The sequence below is a fragment of the Callorhinchus milii genome, unplaced genomic scaffold (genome assembly GCF_018977255.1).
Source record: "Callorhinchus milii isolate IMCB2004 unplaced genomic scaffold, IMCB_Cmil_1.0 Scaffold9, whole genome shotgun sequence".
In the NCBI taxonomy this organism is placed as follows: Eukaryota; Metazoa; Chordata; class Chondrichthyes; order Chimaeriformes; family Callorhinchidae; genus Callorhinchus; species Callorhinchus milii.
Window position 1 is genome coordinate 22,179,530 of NW_024704750.1, and position 20,835 is coordinate 22,200,364.

The following is a 20,835-nucleotide window of genomic DNA, read 5'->3' on the forward strand; positions in this document are numbered from 1 at the left end:
TGCTTTGCACTGAGCTGAGCAACTGCACCATTATTACACATGAGATAACTTAGAGCCAAAAGGACGAGAGCACTATACAACACACTGTGACTTTGTACATATATAAATATATAAGAAAAACAGTGTCCTTCCCACGCTCTTTTTAAAGCCTGAATTTGTTTTTGTTCCTATCAATTATGACAGTGATGCAAATTGGAAATCACAATTTAAAATGTTTCAAAACCACAGATAGCCAAGAAATTTAACTTAATTTTTTTTTCTCGAATTTGGGTTTTACTCAGTAAAAGCAGAGCAGCTTATGCAGGGAGATCCAAGATGACAGGTCAGTGCACACCGGCAAAGATAAATCGTGAAGTTTGCAGCTTTCCTTAAGTTGATTAAATAAGGAAGAGGTTAAGAAACAAAATGCATCAAACTTTAAGCCTAGGGTTGTATGATTTGGGATTTCCATCCACAAAATATACAGTCAATTCACTTTACAGTATATTCTGTGAAGCTCTTTGGGACATCTCAAAGCCGGGATAGGGTGCTATATCAAATGCAAGGATTATTATTTATTAACAGAGAGACCTGAGAAAACTCAGCAGGTCAGGCAGCATCTATCGAGAAAGGAAAGTGAGTCAACTTTTCGGGCCCACAACCTTTTGTCAGAACTGACAAAGCTCTCTTTGTTTTTGTTTCAGATTTCCACCAGTATCTGCAGTATTTTGTGATTTATTTATTATTTATTATTTGCCCCACAAGTAAGAATGGGTCCATTTGCACCACTGTACCCTTCCCAACAGAGTTGAGGCTCAATAACAACAATAGCTTGCATTTATATAGTGCCCCTCACGCAGGGTAGCGTCCCAGAGCAATTGAAAACAGAAAGCGAGACATCCCCAATGAAGTAGAGACGGTCGCAAAAATGTCAATCATTAGATACTCAGGTTGTCCAAACGGTTTGTGTGCTGAATGAGGCATAGACTCTCATTAACAAGCAGATTTACTTTGTATAAAGTAATGGCAAGCTAATTTGCCACTGAGGCTGTGAGAAAACACTGTGTGATAAATCAAACCACTACACTTGCACAATCACAAGCCTTTAAAATCACTTGAGTAACCAATCTATCTCAGCCTGAAAACTTCATTAAGGTTCATTATGGGCCCCCGCAAGATTACATGATTACATTTCCAATGTGAACAAACAAACCGGGGTGGGGGGTGTAGGAAGGGGGGACATTATTTAACGTGTTAAAAATGGGAAACATGGGTTCTTGAAAAATTTAAGTACAGTTATTAGAACGGAAAGTTAAGTAAGCCCAGTATTAGACATGATCCCATGTGTACAGAATATTAAAAGCAAGTTGTTCCCTGTACAATATTGTGTAATTGCTTCCCACAGCTAATTCTCTCTAAAGGTTCTGTGTTTACACTTGAGTAATCATTTACCAGACAGACTCACTAATAAAGGAACTTGGGCATAAATACTGTACATTGACTAGATCTTAAACAGTTGCTTCCTTCCCCAGTAATGGCACTGTGGCAAAATTACGGTGCATCTGATTTAATAGTGCTGCAAATGTAAGGGAGCAATAGTGAGAGGATAACTTTCAATATTGGGAGTCCTGGAGCGCTTTGATTAGAGCACTCGCCTCGCTAGTGAGAAGATCTGGGTTCAACTCTCGGGCAGAGCAAAACATTAGACAAGTTTCTTTACTCCACACACCTCTGTTTACCGAGCAGTAAGTAAGTTGTTGGTTGATTCTCTGGGGGTAGTAAACGCTTCACAAATAAAACAAACAAAAAAATTTGGTCACTCAATTCATAACTGTTTATGGGATATTCCTTTGTGCAATTGGCTGCTGCGTTTCACCCACAACATAGACAGTCAATCAACTTTACAATATATTCTGTGAAGCACCTTGAGACGTCTCAGCAACATGAGAAGACGTGTTATTGAAGCAAAGATTATTATAATTATTATAAAGAAACTGTATCAGAATAAAACAAAGGTTATTTGTTACATTTCCAAATGGCTTCGATTGATGAAGCGGGCTAATGGATAGATTTCGGTACTCCAGTATAATACACTTAGTAGGCATTCAGGGAGATTACTGGCTAATTGAAATAGAGACATCTTTCTAAACAAGATGTGACATGTTATTTCAGACCATCTTCCTGAAACGAGAAAATGCCTGCTCCTCTTGGCCTGTCTCTCGTTTCCGAAGCCTCTCTACCCTCGGGCAACTCTAGGTGCCCATTTTCTGCTCGGATAAGACTATTTGGTGAGGAAAACTGCAAAATGTTGCCTAAGCTTTTCAAGGCAAAACGTCAAAATGTAGAAAAACTGCACAAAGTTGGGATCAGCCATCAGCCAAACTAAATAACACTGTCTGAAGCATGGCAACAATGGCGTTGGGGCACAAAATGGTGGTGGCATTGTGTAGTCAGCTGGGAATTTGATCCTTGGTTCCTGAACCCTTCGTGCGAGTTGAGCAGAGTTGCCACTTCAGTCCAGAACAGACATGAAATTGAGGTCAAAGACAAGGTATTATAAACAGGTAGCCAAAGTCAGGGGAAGGAGGGTGACCAAAGGCACGATCGAAAAAGAGGGTCTTGAGACCTGCCTTAAAGGAGGCAAGGGAGGGAGCGAGGCAAAGGGACTGTGGGATTGAGTTCCAAAGAGAGGTGGTAGAGAGGCTGAAGGCCTGCCTCCCAATGGCGGGGGATGTGGAGCAGGCTGAAGCCCGCTAAGCAGAGAGAGCGGGCAAATTGGCATCACATTGCTTCGTCATGCCTGATCATGCTACCTGTGAATCATGTCCACAGAGCGTGGGATGAGATGGTACACAGCTAATCACTTGTTTCACAGTGAGGTGCTGCTGCACTCACACTGAGATCCACACTCGCACTTTACTCAACTGCTGCGCGCAATTGGCTGCTGCGTTTTGCCCACAATATACAGTCAATCTACTTTACATTATATCCTGTGAAGCGTTTTGGGACGTCTCGAAGACATGATAAGGCAAATGCAAATATTATTATTATTAACTCAAGGACCTGGATTCGATTTTCAGGCAGAGCAAAATCTTAGCCACGTTTATTACTCCACACACCTAGCAGCAAGTAAGAACCCAGTTGTTAGCTGATGGGCAGATCACTTTTCGGGGGTAATAATCCCTCCAACGAAAAAAACATGTATGTTGTTTTTTTTATATAGCTCACTACATTCATAATTGTTTGTGGGACATTGCTGTGGCCACACAATATACAGTCAATTCATTTTACTGTATATTCTGTGAAGCACTTTGAGACGTCTCGATGATGCCTTGTGATATATCAAATGCAAGGATTCTCATCATTATATATTGCACAACTAAATAAACATTTTTAAATTTAAAAAAAACTGGACAGTCTTTCTCTTTTGTTGGAACCCTGAAACACTTCCTACGAGCGATTCTTTTGAAGCAGTTTTATATTTATACCTGTCGGCTAGTGCACTGATAAGCTGCAGCTAACCTTGTGTATCAAAGTACACCTGGTGCCAGGTGAATGGGTGGGTAGTGCATTTGAATGTGCTGCCGCCTGACCTTGGTGGATCACGCACATTTCTCACCATGGCAACCATGCAAACAGTGTGCAGTGAGATTGATTCACAAGCGGGTTGCATTTCAGAGGTTTCCTCCTCCAACCCCCCGCCCGCCCGCCCAAAATACCCGGCGGGGAGGGTGTGAAGAAAACAAACTAGTCTGTACGTAAAGAAAATCTCTAGAACAGCTTGTCAATGAAGCACTATCCAGTGGTGGAGCAAAACCACAGTGTGACCAATGCCCGTAGTTGTAGGTATTGCTGCAGTATTACTAAACAACATGCCCGAGTCAGGCAAGCTGGCAGCTACATGATGGTGGTGGTGGGAGGGGCAGGTGGCCTCTGCGCGTCTGAAATTCTACCTAGTCTTTATCTTGTAAGACTATTTGGTCTTAAGGGTTAAAATGATGCAGAAATCTGATTAAATTTGGAAGCCAGATTACGTCAGTTCTTTCAAAACAAAGCTCACAAATTAATTAAGACTTAATTTCCAAATGCTCCACATTTCTGTTTTCTGACCCCGCGAAATTCTGTCTGCAGAATCAAATGCCTCCTTTACGCTGCTGCAGATATGTGGCGTCTCTGTCGGCAGCGCAGTGATTTTAAAAGTCGAAATGCTTGGCCAGACTATTAATGACCTTTTAGGGCCTATTCTGGCGTTTCTTCCACAAAAGCAGTCAATTCAATTCCAATATATTTTGTGAAGCACTTTGAAACGTTTCAAAGATATAAGGTACATCAACAATCACGCCAACAAGTTACACTTGTTTAGCACCCTTCATGTCGTAAAGACGTCCCAAGGCACTGGAAAATCAGGGTTTTGGGACCTGAGCTGAGAGTTGGGGTCAGGAGTGTGGAGGGCAGGGGGGATGTGGGGTGGGATGGTGGAAGAAGACATGGTCGAAGAGGAAGGTCTTTAGACAGGACTTGAAGGAGGCAAGAGAGGGGGTGAGGTGGAGGGATTGCGGGATTGAGTCCCAGAGTGTGGGGGCAGAGATGTTGAATCCCCAACGACTGCAAATAGCAAAAGACAGGGCACTTTCACTATACAGGAAAAAGGCAAGAAATAAAGACTATCTCCTTGCTCACTTTGAAAAGCAGAATATTCCACTATACAAAACACACACAATATGTTTACCTAACAAATTCTACGTAAAAAACTCTGACAAGACCACAAATACTCCCTCAATCCTCTAGCATCGAGCCGATTCAAACATAAAAAAGTAAGTGAATCAGACGGACTGCTGAGAGCCTGTTCATTGTACAGCTAAGTGCAGTTAAACACTGAGTTAAGCACCGGATAGACATACTCGATGTGAACTGGCACTTTCCAGACCACACCACCTGAACAAGTCATGTTTGCAGCACTGTTACCCTGCTTATCTCGCCCAATGATCAGAGTGCAGTTGGTGGCTGGTACCTAGTTTAAATGTGCCAAATAACTCTTAAAAAAGAAGCAATTTGACAAGAAACAATTTTTAGTTATTTTCCTTTTTGCATATTTCACATGGGGACTGCAACTTTTATTTAAACATGATTTCATAGCAAAGCGATTTCTGCTATTCATCACTGCTTTGTAGATTGCAGGTATAGCTGCGTGTAGCCGACAATGCGGTGCATAATCTGTAATATTGTGTCACGCAGTATGTTATCTAACGCTGTGCACAAGGTAGTGGTTTGATGTGGTCATTTGACATGTTGGGAGAGCAGATCTGTGATACTGAAACACAAAGTGCTGGATTTCGATGCGTCATGTGTAGTGTGTATTGCTATAGAAGAAGTAGACATTTCTGAAACAGGGGTTTTGTACGACAAGGCTCAGCACTCAATAGAGCAGGAAAAGGTTTCGAAGCCCACCAAAATCTCAGACACACTGTTTAGAAAAAGCACAATAGGCATCAATTCACCTCAACCTCAAAAACACGTCAGGTTTTAGATACTTGGGTTACACAACAATAACACATTTCTCCTGGTGAGCTGTAAGAATTGTCCGCCTGCCCTGCATGATAAATAATTTCATAGCGCTCAACAAGTCCATCCGCCAACACCTACATTTTCATTGCAATTCACCAATTCAGTGCCACAACAGAGGGAACCAATAACCCAACTCGATGAATGCAGCATGGTTACTTTGTCATTACACTCAGCCATCAGGCCACCATTTCTTTTCCAAAACACACAGTGATGTCACTAGTAACATCAAATGGATCAACACAGACATACAACATATCACAGAGATAAAATGCCCACTAATGCCAAGTTTCAGCCACTAAGATGGGACATTTGAGAGATGGCAGTGCTCTGCTGATACTAATTGCTCTGTGCATTGACTTAGCAAGAATAAGCTTATGTTATACAATTGTGGAGCTTGTGTAGCTAGCCTGGGCTCCTCTGCCTAGCAGTTTAGCTCTTTACCAGGCAAGGATTGTAAGTAAAATAGCCCAAGACCTGATGGACAAAACATTTGTCCCCCAGGATTTTCATTCGCTCTGACAGGGTTTATAAATGCTGTCATATCACTTCTCCAGAATTGCACCAGAGCACTGAGGAACTGAAATGTTTCACCTATTAGCAGACAATAAAAACATTTCATTCATGTTAACGATCTTACTAACGTTATGCTGATCTTTCCTGCAGAGCTTTGCCCCTCTCCGTCAGCGACAAACAAATAAACGGGTCACTATCCTCAGCTCCATGTACCTTTGCTGTGGTACAGACACACAGAGGTCACAAACCCATACAATGTCATGAAAGAAATTCCAGAGGTGATGTACAGCTTAAGTCATCAAAATGTGCTAGCAACAATTTTGTGTAACGTTCCTCTTACCCTGTAGGGCTCCATTTCTTTTGAAGAATGCACTTGCTGGCCAAAGCGGTGGACTTGATGTGCTAAAAAGAAAACAGATCATTCAGCAAAAAGCATTTTTAAAGCAATTAAACTATTCGCTTTGATTGAGAGCTACTGAAACTAGTGTTACAGAACAGCAATATAATTTAGTAATAATGATTCTTATGGAAATATAGTATATCCCTTTACCCGGGGAAATCACTTTTATACACCTATGGACAAATAAAGACATTTTCTCTTCAACGTATCATCAATAGATCTTTACTGTGGGGTTAGATTGATATCAGAAGCCCAAAGCCAATAATATCAAGAGTAAGAAAGGGAATTAAGAGGCCTGAATAATCTGATACGTTTCCAGATCACCATATAGTAAAGAGGTATGCACCCACCTTACAAATCTGCACACTCACACACCCTACAAACTCATTCGCACACACATGCACACACACACACTCAGGCAAGTGTGCACACACACAGTGGAGGCACACTAATGACAGTCACCCCCACCCAGTGGAATACAGGACCACTTCTGTACATTGGAACAGCAAGGACCAAACTCCAACATAAAAGCCTTAAGAGGGAGAATTGCAAAGAAATCACACCAAGTGAATCACACCAACCAGTATGCACATTATTATCGGGGCAACCGAAAGGCAGATTGGAATTCTTTCAGTAGCTATCTCCCTCCAGAGCTACAAGGCCTTTAGTGACATCTATCATCAACTGTCTTCTGAGTGGCAGACTTACCCCATCATAAAGATTCTAGGTGATGATCATCAAAATATAATGACAAATCAGCTATAGTTTATTCTGCCTTTGTTTCTGTTGGCTGTCTGTTCAAATAATGACTTGGTTTTGTCACGGTAGAAATCAAACCTCAATTAAAATACTCTATAACTTAGCCTTAAAACTTCTTCATTTTCTACTTTACTGATTTCCCGGTAAGTTCTTGGATCTTAAAAGTCATTTTGAGTAAAACTCAAAAGCTTAATCAGTCGTTATTGATTTATTAACTTTAACATTGACACTTGTCCGCTTTGTTTCGAGTGTCTCCCAAGATTTTCTTTTCTCAACTGTACTTCAAGTTAGTATCTGAAACCCCTCCTGAAATTCCACCAGGTCTTAACTGGCGAGGCCCTTTTATCATTAAATTTATGAGTGCAGAATTGTGGAATATTCCTTAAATCCAGTATTAACTGGGAAGCAGTTTCTTTTCAAGAACTGCGGAAAACTAGCGTCATAATTAAGACTGGATTTAGAAATTTTCCACCATTTTGCAGGTCTTACATTTTAAGACAATGTGGTCTGCCGAGCTGACAGCTAGCGGAATTTCTGGCCTCTGGTGTGATCCGTGGCAGCTTCGCTCGCCTCTTCTCTAGAACATCAGCATCTAAGATACTCAAATAGAACCATAGATATTTACGAACAGAAGCCGGCCATTCTGCCCATCGTGTCTGTGCTGGCTCCCTTAGGAGCAATAACTTCTAATAATAGAATAAAAGTCTATTTTAATCTGCTGGCCGGGTGATCGCCAGATGGTGTTTTTACTCCTCTCCCCCTCCTACCCTGGTTTCCTCACTGCAATTCTCTTCCACGGTCTGTCTATCTTCACCAACCTTTCTGTTGCACCTTGACTTCGCCCAATGCTGCTGTGTCCAGATGGCCTTCAGCAATAGCTGTCTTTATTACAAAACTAGTCCTCCTGAGAATGCACAGATTCACACGTGCCTGCCTGCTATTCGTCAAATCTTTGTCAAATTAAAAAAAAGTTTGAAACAGTTTAATTATTTTTCTTAACTATATTTAATGCAGTTCTATGAATCTGAGTCATTTAAAATCAAATTTGAAAATATAGGCAGGAGTTACTAGCAAACGGTGTCGCTAGTAACACAGATTATGGGTCCCCATACAGGAGATTGTGGTAAAATTTCAATCAGAAAGTCCAAACAATTTAAGACGGATTTATTTCTCTCAAGAACGGGGGAGCGGTACTAGTTGGTAGCTCTTTCAAAGAGCCGGCACAGGCACCAAGAGCCGAATGGCCTCCTTCTGTGCTATGATCATATAAGTGTTATTTGAAGCTGATGAAACACCACGCACATCCATTAAATCCAACACAATCCTGATGGGTTTGCTTAGAGCTGTTGGTGACCTTGGTATATTGTGCGTCTCAGATTGTCCTGCCCTAGTGGGGCTAGGAGATTGAATTGCATTGCTGAACTTAAAAATGTGGATGTTTGTGAGTTTGTGTGTGAGATTGTGTGCGCATGTGAGCTAGTTTTCTATCGTTGTAATAATTATTACATCACATACCACATTGTGTTTCCTACCTGTACAGAACTGGACAAGGCTGTTGATAAATGGCACTTATAAATGGGAGCCGATTCTAACTGGAGGAGGACGAAATTCCGGATTTACTGAACCGGGTTTTATGCTGCAATATGAAACAGCCCATTCTCCACTCTGCTGCGAAGGGGTTTCACCCATCAAATCGACTGGGCTTTGTTGTAAAAACAACAAACACTTTGCGTGAAATCATTGCAGGTTCATTCCCGGCTATTAGTTCAGTCCTCTCGGCCCTTTCTGGAGGCAGAAATTCACTAGGGCAGACATCAGCAGCTCTCCAGTACTGGAACAAACGCGGTCCATTTAATTGAATAATTGAAGCTTTTGAAAAAAAGTAATTACAAAAGGATACTTAAATATTTTAAAACTTCACATTATGGATTTTGATCATTATTAAGCACTTAAAACAAAAACCTCTACAGCCTTGACGTCTGACCTGGACATGGTTATGCATGAATTATTCCGAGTGCAGGGCAGCAGCTGTCAACCAAGTGGGACTACATCCAAAACGTCAACCAAGACTAGAGAGATTATACTTCTTGTATTTGATATCGCACCTTATCAGGTCTTTGAGACATCTCAAATCGCTTCACAGAATATACACTGAAGTGAATTGACTGTATATTCTGTTGGTAAAATGCGGAGCGAATTGCGCACTAGTGTCTCACAAACAACTGTGGATTGAGTAACCAAATCTTTTTTAAAATTGAAGGGATTATCACAGAAAAGTGATCTGCCAATCGATGAACAACGCTCATTCACCACCTCATGAAGATTGCTTGTGTGATACTTTTAGTAAAATGCTGTGTGCATATGAGCTGCCATGTTTACCTGTAAATTCACAGTCACTACTGTTTTGATGTTATTGGTGCAATATTAAATGCAAGGATTATTGTTAAAAATTGCAACCTTTCACATCTTATAAATGTAACTGTTATAGGTGCCGTATCAAATCTAAGGATTATGATAGACTTATCTTGGAAGATAACAAAAGCTAAAGTACACTGCAAAATATTTTAAGATGTTCATTACTTAGATAAAATTTTTTCCTATGTTAGCATGTAAGGCGGTGTGATTGTGGCCTTTAGCCTAAATTTGGAAAGATTTGAAATAATCAGGGCAGTGTTACTGCAGCAGACATTACAAATGTAGAAAAATGATAAGTAGCTGCTGTTGGGCATCGAATTATTGATGCACAGAGTTATTAAATGTGAAAATACAAAATTACTTTAGTCTAACATTCAAGATAATATTGCTTTTACTTTTAAGTCATAATGGAAATGATTGCTAATAATGCTAAAAAGAGCTTACAGGAGTAAATGATTAAACGTGCATAATTCTGAATAAAAGCTACATGGCACCCGAGGCAGATAATGTATTTATTTTAATATTTGTCAGACCGAATGGAAGATACTGTAAATAATCAACTTTTAAATCCCTTCTCCGTGGGACTAAAGTCTTGGAACGCCAACTAAATATTTTGTCCATAAAATATACAGTCAATTCACTTTACAATATATTCTGCGAAGCCCTTTGAGGCGTCTCAATGACATGATAAGACGCTAAATCAAATGCAAGGATTATTATTACTAAATAAGCCGCCTACTACCTGAAACAAAGACCGTTCGTTCCTCTTTTGAGTTTTTTTCCCCGGTCATTAACTACCCTGAAGAAAATAAAGAAATTTTTCCTTGTGTCTGTCCTGAAGTTGGACTACACCTTGTTCTTTGTCTCAGTGCATTTCAAAGTTTTTTTCTGGGTTTACTTTCTCAATACCGTTTAAAATCTTAAACACCTCTATAAAGTCCCCTCTGTTCCACAAACATTTGCGTTCATCCTCATTTCTCTGCTCTGCAAAGCCTCCTTTGCCGTGCTGACCAGAATCTGGAGGATTGTTGGTCAAGAACCCTGGGAGGAGCTCCCCTTCTAATAGCATTACAGTGTTGTCAACTGAAGGATGGACTCTCAAGACTCCAGATAATGGTTCATATGCAGTAGAAACTCTACATCAATTGGGTAATGCACATCCACCTGGGATCTTAGATTCAAGTATGAATTAAAACAGTTCACGTCCCAGATTATATTTTGTATCAAGCCGTTCAAATAAGAGCTCTGATTGAGGTGACTGTTTCTTAATGTAGACAAATAGGATTTTGACCAGTTGTGGCCGGTGCCAAAGGAGCTGACAAATTCAATCAGCCACAGCCTGTGATCTTTGTTTCCAGTTGGAGTCTCTCCTCTCAGGATTAATACCGAACGAAAACAAAACACAACACAGGCGTACTCTGATGGTGGGCTTATGAATTATTAAAGTAAAATAGAAATGGAACTGTCTAACCTCCGAGCTCTAAAACATGCTGGGTTTTTATTTATAAAAACAGAATGCACACACTCAATTAGACAAGATGCAGCATCATTGTCAAACTGGCTGGTTTGGACCCTTCAAATGGACAGTTTCTAGACACACACAACTATTGCGAACAGGATGCAGAATGAGGCGCTGCGTTTCTATCCACTGTAAACGGCTTCATTACAAGAATGTTATATTGGCACAGTGGATGCTCCCTTCACTTGTGCACAATGATTTTACTAACAGCACAAAGCGGTTCAGTCCCTAGGAGGGAGTAGGCTTTAAAGCACACCACAGTGTGATGGTGTGCCTGAGCTTATGGTTCCAGGGTAAGCCTGACCCAATACACAAAGAGACAGATAGAAAATCACAAATAACTTTACAAAACTAGAACATACATGCCCTGCATCACTTCCTTCAAAAGCTCTCCAGCTGCCTTTTCTGGACCAGTAACAAAGAGCTCACACTGAGGTGCGGGGAGAATTGGAGAACATTCACTGCAAACCAAGAAAGGCAGAGTATTTGATCTTTGTATCCCCAGAATCAATGTTTTTGCCTGCTAATATCTAACATGTATAAAATAAGAACATAAGAATTTGCTTGGCGAAAGAAGACCAAGGTCCATCTAGTTTGCCTTCATCCTAGCAGTCACTTGACATGTCGTGTCCCAAACTATATATGGTATCCCGAGATATTATTTTCTAGCGTAATAATATCTATATGATATCCATGATTAAACACAAGAACTGAGTCGACTTCAAGAACCTTGTCTCGAGTCGACTTCAAGAACCTTGTCTCGACTCCTCTGGCGTCCCATCACACAGATACAGTTCAGGATCCCAGTCCTCACCTTCAAAGCCCTCTATGGCCTTGCCTCTGCGACCTACTAACCCCCTACCATCCTGGCCACTCCCTCCTTCAGGGGGCTCCAGCCTGCTTCATATCCCCCGCCTCGCCCGCCCCATCATTGGCGGGCGGGCCTTCTGCAACTCTGCTCCCACCCGCAAAACTCCATCCTCGCCCCCTCCCTTGCCTCCTTCAAGACCCATCTGAAGACCCTCCTTTGACCATGCTTTCGATCACCCTGCTTCCCCCCCTGCCTTCCACCCTCCCCAAACCCCAGCTTGTGTCCAAAACACTGACTGTCCAGCGCCTTGAGATGTCCTTCCGACGTGAAAGGCGCTATACAAATGTAATTTTATTGTGTTCAAATCCCCTCACAAGCTTAACCCATCTAGTTTAAGCACTCTGAGATGCTACCCTGCATGAGGGATGCTATATAAATGCAAGTTTTTGTGGCTATTCTGAAAAAGCCTCTACTCTGTGCTCTCTACTTCTCCAACACTGGTCTAATGTTCATTCCTCACTCCCTCTGTCTGACCATCAGTGGTCAAGACTTCAGCCTCTCCACTCTTGCTCTGTAAAACTCTCCCCAAATTCCACTGGACTTGTTCCTATTTACAAAACCCACTTAAAAGCCTCCGTCTCTGAATGTGCCTTTAATCCACTCCCTCAAATTTCCTCTCCGGTCAGTGATCCCCATTGTTATTGTGAAGCACTTTGAGATATTTATCTGAAGTGAAAGGTTCTGTGTAACTGCAAGCTATAAAGATTTCACTTCACAATGGCTAAAACAGAACAACTTGCATTATATATTGCCCCTGATACCCCCAACAAATCCTCTTCCCGTTACTCCGAACCAAACTATTCTGACTCTTTTAGGTAATGGGGGGGGGGGGGAGAAGAGAGCACAAATACCCTTTGTTCCTTCTTACAGTGTGTTCTTTTGATAGCCATTCAAAAAAAGCCTATTGGGGAGGAGCTGGTGCAGACAAAATGGCAAGAAAATATTGAATGTTAACTGGGTGATAAAGTACAAGGAGTGAAATTAGTGCTGTAAAAAGTTACAGCTATTAAAACCGGCTGTAACAACAGGCACAAGGTAAATAACCGGGGCTGTGTAGTTTGCCGACTGTATATCTTTATTTGCAGTGACGAACGGAACAAAGAATTTATAGTATAATCGCCAACAGCTCAAGGGCATGGCAGCATCCTGATTACCATAGCTGCTGCCTAGCAACGGAAAGCTCACATCCTCCCAAGCATCAGAGAGTGCGGGTTGTTAAGAGTGCGTACAGCTGTCTGGGAGAGGTCAGCACGTGGCCCGCACCAGAATAAAAACCCTTTGCTCGGCAAAACCCAGGGCCTCCGCTGCGTGCTGGCCTCGAGGGCATGACACTCGGGGTTACAGCCCGGGTTGTCTTGCTGGTGCTTGTTGGATTGGCGAGCGAAGCCTCTGTTTACAACCGAGGGCCGACACATGTTTTGCATCATGTTACAGTTACGGCATGCGTCGCCAAGGCAACGGCTTGCTCAGTCGGGGTAGAAGGGAGCAATGCTTTGTGGCAGCTGAACACAGGGAAATGAGGACAGAGTTGGCGGCGCGGGGAATGGAACAGGCCATTTTGAAAATGAAATCTGCAGCAAGATGGCTTGGTTTCAGATGACCTTCAATCCTGCTTTTCAACACTGCGATTTAAACAGACTGCCTGAACCCAGCAGTGCTGATTCATGAACTGTGACTGCACTATTTATACCCAGTAACCTTTTGAAGGATTTAATAAAAAACAATTCAGAAGACAGTAATTTTAACTAAGATATAAATACCTGGACGACTGGTCATTCACGCACTCCCCAGACAATCCCCAAATTTAATTTGAAGCGATAGAATGTTTGTGGAAACCCCAAAAGATCTGTTTTAAAAACTTTATATTAAATACCCATTTCCCTGAAGTTTCCATGATACCCAGCTCCCTCGAAGGTCTGTCAGAACCCACCCTGTTCTGCAATCCCTCAACCGCGCGGGGACCACCGAGGGGAATGAGAGACTCCGATCAGAAACTCCACATGAGGTAGCACAGTGTCTCGGAGCTTCTTCTGATACCTTTTGTGGGACATCACGTTTCACAATTTGGCTGCCACGTTCGCCTGCAAAATACACAGTCACTACACTTTGCAGTGAATCTTGTGAAGCGCTTTGAGAGTTTGCTATGACTTTGTGAGGTGCTCCATCAACTGCAAGGATTAGTATTTTAATTGTTGCGAATTAAAATAGTAATTAAGTGCTTCAAGACTAGTGACGATATTTGCAGACAAATGTAAGAGTCTATTTCAGCATAGCAAGGGCATCTCCGACAATGCAGTGCACCCCCAGTAATACGACAGAACGTCAGCCTGGACTATGGGCTCAATCCTGATGTGGGGCTTGAACCCACAACTTGTGACCCGGAGGCAGCAGCATTTTCAACTATTCCCCCTTTACATTATACATGTAATCTATTCATATAGATAAGACACTATAAAATACTTATTTCACTGTGGTAAGCAATTTGAGAAGCTGGATGCAGGTAACTCATTAGGGAACATATTTTTGTTGGAAGTGTTGCTTTGACTTCTTCAAATTCGAGCTTCTACTGAAGCGCACAGCGGGGGAAGCCTTGGCTCTGAGCGACCGGCTGCGAGCACTCAACACCACCAAACAGGGGTTGGCTGAGAGCGTAGAGGAGCGCAATTTCCTAACCTCGGCTGAACATCGGCAGCGAGTGGCAAAACATTTAAAAATGCCAACATCAACCTTTGGAGGAAATACTCAGCAATGAGGCCACTAGAGGTCCTTATCCTGGAATAGGATCCTTTAAGATCCCATTACTTTTAAAAAGCTCTTATTTCTGAAGAGATTGTCTGCCCGCATTTTGGATTTCTCGGTTTAAGTAAATGTCGGGATCCATGTCTCAATCTCACAATAACGCAATGTGATATAACAGATTCCACTGTGCTGAGTTATTACTACATGCAACAATTATTATTATTAGTGGTAATAACTCTTGCAAGAGGGCGTCTCAAATGAGCTTCACAGGATTTTCCTATAAATTATAGTGACTGTATTTTGTAGGCAAACAGTTCCACATTTCCATGCAGTTTTCCCTTCGCCTGGAATAGAGTTGGGCTCTCTCTCTCTCTCTCTCATCTAAACCTGGAGAGAATTAGTCACAAGTTGGCAAGAGCCAAAATGCCACGGTTTGCTTTGGGTTGGAGGCACCACTGGAGTTTGCCCAGCTAAAATTATGCAGCATATTTGCATGGGAAGGAAACAGTTAAATGCTCTTATTTACTTCTAACACACAGGCGTGCATGTTTTGACTGAAACTTCGAGGAAAGAGTCACTTCTGTACTTGGCATTCCTAAATCCATAGGACGCCGGGCCAGCACTTGACTTCCCAAACAGGATTGTCTCAGCAGCTCAAGTGTAACTGTAGCATTCTTCACAAACAAAGGAGAGGCTCCTTCACATTTCATAATCTCATTTCAAATCCTTTTGCCCACTCCCCACTCTTTTTACCCTTGAAATTACAATCCTCTTTTAGTAAGCGTTGGACTAATTGCTGCCAGCATTCAGTCTCTAGTGCCATTTGCATTTGCATCACTCAGGCACACAGAGCGGGAACCCTGCCAGCAACTTTGCTCCTCACAATGAACCTATTCTTACTGAAAAGTGTAAGCAATACTGCTAATAATTAGCAAAAGTATTTTTGGACTAAAACTCACAGCTGGAACAGTGAGATTCCATGAATGCAGAGGATGCAAAGCTATGGTAAGAAGCTGTATTCATCGTCCCTCTTTTGGTTTCTATATGTTACAATTCACATTGCATTCTTGATTAGTGACAAACATATCCACCCTTAAATTAAGAACAAACAAAATAATAAGATAAGCAAGTCTGTAAAACAGTTTGCTCTACACTAGATCCAATGCTCCAAATTCCTCCCTGGCTTAGCTTTAAGGACGTTACCTTGAAATTTGAGGTTGTGCAGTATTTTGGCAACTTCTTAAACTTCTGAAGCTGTTTTTCCCACAGTTCTTTAAAACAACTCAAGACTGAATTGAAGTGTTGCAATTTTGCGCAAGCTTAAATATCTAAGACAAAAGCACTCCTAGAGAGGAGTTTTGAGCCTCTAGTTCCAAATATAGAGTAATCCCGTTATTAAGCACCTCACTGGAACAAAAGTTCACTTCTAACACAGGTCTTCAATGGACCCGTGGTTGTTGGAGGTGCCTTACACTTCCTGTGTAGACAGGCCGGATCCCTGCGCATGCCATAGCCAGCCGTATCCTATCTCACAACAACTGTGTAAAATTGTTAACTTTAGTCTTAAAATGCCCAGCAGCGTCCACTCAGAATTTCTTGGCTGGAACACACTTTGGTTGATACCGATCGCGAGATAAATTGATTGTTACCCTAAGAATCTTCCACTTGCCTTCTAAAACAGTCACTACACTTGACAGCGATTTCTATAAGGTGCTTTTGAGACAATGAGATTACATTAAGATCCTTATTCCATAATGGCCAAAGTAGTTTCACTAAAGCGACACAGCCCCACAGCTACAGAGACTATCAGCACTTGCCAAGACGGTAGAAACTAAAATACACACCAAAAAATCCAGTTTACAAAACTTTTTGCTCTTGTGAAGAAACGTCCACGCAAGGCTACGGACCCTGATATCAGTACAACAGCCCAACCTGGCTGGGCATTGCTACCATCAATGAATGCAAGAATCATTAAGCTCATTGTGTGCACGCTTTTGAAATGCGCTTACTGTGGAAAATAATGAATTGCGGCAATTTATACAACTCTGCTGGGTGAAGAGATGAACAATCCGCTTGATTTCCTCTGTTCAGTTGTTAACAAAAACAGCTTGGTTTAAACCTTATTCTTTGATGGTGTGCACCCGGTCCCCAGCAAGATAGTCTCCTCATGCTGGCACCAATTTAGAGAAGAAAACAGGCAGAGAGCTAGAACTAAAATGCTACACGTTTTATTTAATGGCAATTTTTAATGGCTCTGCCTTTAAATTGAAGTGTGCTCACTTTGCTCCCTCCCTTGTTTCCTTCAAGGCCCTCCTTTGCGACTACGCCTTTGGTTACCCTCCTAACCCACCATCTTTGCTCTCCTGATCCCAACCCCTGCTCGGGTCCAAATCCCTGACTGCCCAGCGCCTTCGGACATCCTCCCGACATGTAAAAGCGCTATATAAATGTCATTTATTGCTATTTTTGACTCTTTAACATGACCCCCTACGTTACAAACATTCCATATAAATATTCATCTTTGAGAGGATTTTTTGTTACGGTGGAGTTCGGTAACTTTTAGACATCAGCTCAAGCACAGCTTCACGATATGCAGTGTTGACTCCTGATATTGACTCTGCCATCTCCTCCAGCTCCACTCTCCCTTTGCTCTGCAAACTCAGGTCTCTCGCAGTTTCCCCGCCAACTCTGATCCAGTACTGGTGACCCAACTCTTAATTGCTATGCCCCCAGTCTCGGGAATTCTGTTCCTTTCAAATCCTTTCACCTGGCATTTCCTCTCACTCTCTTCAAAAATCTAATAACCTACCTCTTCAACCAGGCTTTTAGTCACCCGCCCCATCCCCTTGTTCTGACCTTGTGTGGTGTCCCGCATAACCCAATTTGAGACATTTGCTTATGTAAAACGTATTATGTAAGTGCAATGTGTTTCTGTCGCATATTTTCCACCACTTGAGGAGAAGAGCATGGCACCTGCCCGGTTCCTCTGAGATAAGGAACTTTCAGTACAAGGACAAATTGTGTCTCCCATTCTGCGGCACTCCACACTGGGCTGCTTTGACAGTGTGCGTCAGACAAAGGAACTAAGTCAAAGCGGGGTAATAATAATCCTTGTAATTAAAATAACACCATATCATGTCTTCGAGACGTCTCAAAGTGCTTCACAGAATATACTGTAAAGTGAATTGACTGTATATTTGTGGGAGAACGAGGCAGCCAATTGTCCCACAAATAGTCATGGATTGAGTGACCAAATTTTTTTTAAAGAATTATTACCCTGGGAAAAGCGATCTGCCAATCGACTAACAACTGGGTTCCTACTTACTAGAGGCGTGTGGAGTAAGGAAACTTGGCTAATGTTTCGCACTGCCCAGGAATCGAATCCAGGTAATCTTGCTTGCAAGGCGAATGCTCTTACCACTAAGCTACAGAGCTACACAGGTTGCCTTTTTGTACAATTTTGCTGGACTGAATTTGCTGCAGTCATCAGGAATTTCCTTGTGGGCACAATTACCCTCAGACCTTTGCAGGATAGCCCCAGTCTGGTTTTAGCACAGCGAGGTGCTCTGTATGCTGTAATTTTACACAATGAACACTTCAGATTGCTACCACGCCAAGCTCTGTAACAGCCTGAAATGAAAATAAACAGATTGCAATGGTTCACAAAACCCCACATCCTCTCCCTTCCAGGGAAGGTATTGACTTGCTGTGCAGTCTTACAGACTCCGGGAGAAAGACTTCTCTTCCCATCCAAATAACTCTTCTTATGCATGACAAAGTATGGAACAAGACAAAACCTATATATATATGTAACAATCTATCTCACCACCAACTGCAGCCCACCCATTCTATATGTTCTTACACATACCTATCCTCTTGGCTAGAGTTTTTTCCCCACAGCAGTTACCAGTTTTAAACAATAGCCATAGAGCTTGAAAGGTTAATAAAAAGTACCTTTGCATTGTTACTCCCCAACCCATGACTCATCCTTACTGCACGCACGACTGAATTATAAAGACTGTTTCTTGCAATGAAAGAATTGAGTACACAATATCACTGGTGCCTTTACTCCATTTATTCCACACTCATTGTTCCTCAGAGTGAAAAACTCCTGATACAGTCACTGTATTGATAATTCACACTAGTGAATTCCTGGTTTGGATTTCTAGGCATTGCATTTTTAAATGGATTAGTAACATGGAAATCTGCAGCACAGGAGGAGGCCATTCAGCCCATTGAATCATCACTTGCTAGTACCGCAAGACAATTTCAGTCCCACCAGCCCACCTTATCTCCATGAAGTCCCTCTCTTGCATATTCCTACCCGAATTCTAGTTACTGACTCCCCTATCAATGGAAAACTTTCTCCTGATTTACCCTAACAAAATCCCTCAATTTTATGCACCTGTATAAGGTCCCCCTCAACCTTATCTGCTCCAATGAAAACAGATTCAGTCTCTCCAATCTCTCTTCACAACTGAAGCCCTTCATTCCCGGAATCATTCTCGTAAACCTCCTCTGCACCCCCTCTAAGAAGTTCAAACACATCAATACTGGAGAATAATACTGTATCTTAGCCTGGCCACGACGACCAACTTCCACTTGCCCACACCCTTTATGAAGGATGCGGTCTCCAGGGAACAACTCAGTTGCCAACATGCGAGAGACATGTCCGACCTTACAATAAAAGCCAACTTTTAAAATGATATAATGCAGGGATGATTTGAACAATTAGAATACCGTCTTATGCATGTAATTCCTACTTATTCAAATTTTTAAAGCTGGCAATTAATAACTTAATAGCATATGAACTGCATGTTAGAGCCCAGCTAACATTCTCTTAGGGGAAGCCAGTTGCTGATATAACAGCAGTGCTACGAGATGCAACCCTGTGTGAAGTTGTTGTTACCTTTTCTTCCCATAAATAGCTGGACTCATCCACCAAGACAGCAGAACCTATCCTTTGAACTGAGGACCATTTCTAGAGGCACCAGCTAGAAGTGGGACATAACTGGAAACATTTCCCGCTGCCTACAACATCACTGGGAACTTCATCACAAAAATAACAAGTTGTATATTACACGCACACACAGGAAATGGGCCCTTGGCTGATTTCTCCCTTCATGTGCTGGGAAGCTGAAGTCGATTGTTGAGCCACTAGTGACTCCCTATCTCAGGACAACTACTTCTCCACAGGTCAGGAACTAAACCTGGGACCAAGTCAGACAGACCCATCTAAACACTGAGGCATGAGTGAGCGGTTAAGGATTCTTTTCAAACCAACAAACACACGCTCGCATATGCCCAAAGAAAGAGGATCAAGGAAGAAATTAAGCAAAGGACCAGGAGAGGAATTCAGGAAATGAACAAAAACCCTAAAAGAAAACTGCACACTAAGAAAAAGCTGGAGGGAAGCATCTGTGTGAAAGGTAACTTGGTTACATAGGTAAAAATGTGGTTGAAGTAGATGGGAAAGGAAAACATAAATAGGGGGCAAGGGTGAGTGGAGGCAAGGGAGTGGAACAAGGTTAAGAGTTCTTAAGAGCTGGCACAGGCACGGTGGGCTGAATGGCCTCCTTCTGTTGCTGTAATATATCATTCTGTGAAAAGTAATCCGAAGGTTGGCTTTCAAACTTAATCCACTCTGGTGCTGTACCTCTCACTCAGTGGGAGGCATCGGGAATACTTTCTGAAGTTAAATTGAACTTGGGAGCTTGCGGTTTAATTTGCCGTATGTTGGAACTCTTTTGCCAAACACAGCTTTAGCTAGAAAACGGATTGGCGGCTTTGAATAAAAAAAGTGAACAGTTGAAATATTTAGAAAAGGGGATTAATGTAATCACAAGGAAACATTAGCCCTGTCAGAAATACATGAATGGAGATTTATTTGCACTGAGGCCAGGCAGCTCCACAGCAGGGGCCAAAAGGTGCAAGGTTTAATTTATACTTCCAAGATCACATTATACTGCTGTGCATGTGAAATATTAAATGCTTTCTGAGAAAATTGAACCATGCATCCCACTGGTATCAGATGGATTCTTCACTTTACGGTATCCCTAATCATTTTAACATGTG

At 42.0% G+C, this 20,835-nt stretch overlaps 1 protein-coding gene across 8 annotated transcripts in view; it reads right to left on the reverse strand.

Annotated features, from left to right (window-relative positions):
- Nucleotides 1-20,835, reverse strand: part of foxn3 (forkhead box N3) — a 170,560-nt gene that overhangs the window by 44,526 nt on the left and 105,199 nt on the right. For all 8 annotated transcript variants that reach the window (XM_042337971.1, XM_007905996.2, XM_007906000.2 and 5 more), the window contains one exon: nt 6,398-6,459. In XM_042337971.1, the coding sequence (XP_042193905.1) occupies nt 6,398-6,459 (62 nt within the window). The remainder of the gene's footprint in view (nt 1-6,397; nt 6,460-20,835) is intronic.